Genomic DNA, 1,051 nt, shown 5'->3' on the forward strand with positions numbered 1-1,051 from the left:
TTGCCTCGCCCTCAGACAGGCCCAACTTCCTCCTCTCTTCGCAGACTTCGTTGCTGGCGTGCCCAAAGGGAACCTCACCTATGGCTATGTAAGATCCGGCCCGAACCCCTCCTGCCACCCCTCCCCTCCCCTGGCCAAGCACAAGCATGCATGCCAGTTTGTGGGGGCTCAAAAGATGGATTGGAACCTGGGCTCCAGAGGCAACTGTGGGTTCAAATTCTGGCCCTCGCTCCGGGTCAATCACTGTGTTCCATACAAGTCCTGGAGCTTCTTCACCTCTGAGCCTCGTGCCCCTCTGTATAAGGGGGTAATGATAGTCCTGACCTCACATGGCTCTGGGAGAGCTGGAATGAGATCATGCATGTGAAAGGACCGAGTGAATGGTTAGGCATCTACAACTAGGAGCTGTTATTAATAGACTCTGACAAGTGCTCTTAAAGGATACGGATAAGAATGCCATGGCGGTTCATTCACTGAACAAGGTTTATTAAGGCAAGGGTAAGAGATAAGATAAATTAGGCACCAGACCTCATCTCAAGGAGGTAAGATGAGACCTGCACACACATAATTATAATCTAATTGGAGTTATTTTTTATGAGCCATCAATGCGTCGGGCACTACCTGTTTGTGATTTGTATTTTCCATAACAGGCCTATGGGCTAGATGTTACTGTTCACATTTTTCACAAGAGAAAAGTAAAGCTCTTAGGCGCTCTCGTACCATAGAGGATCCCTGATGGCATAGTGGTTACATGTTGGGTTGCAAATCACCAGGTCAGCGGTTCGAAACTACCAGCCCATCCTTGGGAGAAAGCCAAGGCTTTCCACTGTACTGAGTTACAGCCTCAGAAAACCACAGGGGCAGTTCTGCCCTGCCCTCCAAGGTCACTATGAGTTAGAATCAACTCAGTGACGGTGAGTTTAATTGAGTGTGGAGAAGACCGAATATGTTACTTGAGAAAGATTTAAAACCAGGTCTGACTTGTTCCAAAGCTGGCACTATATCTGAGCTACGTAGTAGTTATGATGATGTAGCAGTTTTAGCCAAAGGC

At 47.9% G+C, this 1,051-nt stretch overlaps 1 protein-coding gene across 1 annotated transcript in view; it reads left to right on the forward strand.

Moving 5' to 3' along the window:
• ITGA5 (integrin subunit alpha 5) overlaps positions 1-1,051 on the forward strand; it is a 21,416-nt gene that overhangs the window by 6,928 nt on the left and 13,437 nt on the right. The window contains exon 6 of the mRNA XM_004716898.2: positions 45-88. Within this exon, the coding sequence (XP_004716955.2) occupies positions 45-88 (44 nt within the window). The remainder of the gene's footprint in view (positions 1-44; positions 89-1,051) is intronic.

Source organism: Echinops telfairi, unplaced genomic scaffold (genome assembly GCF_000313985.2).
Source record: "Echinops telfairi isolate 266 unplaced genomic scaffold, ASM31398v2 ScPeMD7_7404;HRSCAF=8442, whole genome shotgun sequence".
Classification (NCBI taxonomy): Eukaryota; Metazoa; Chordata; class Mammalia; order Afrosoricida; family Tenrecidae; genus Echinops; species Echinops telfairi.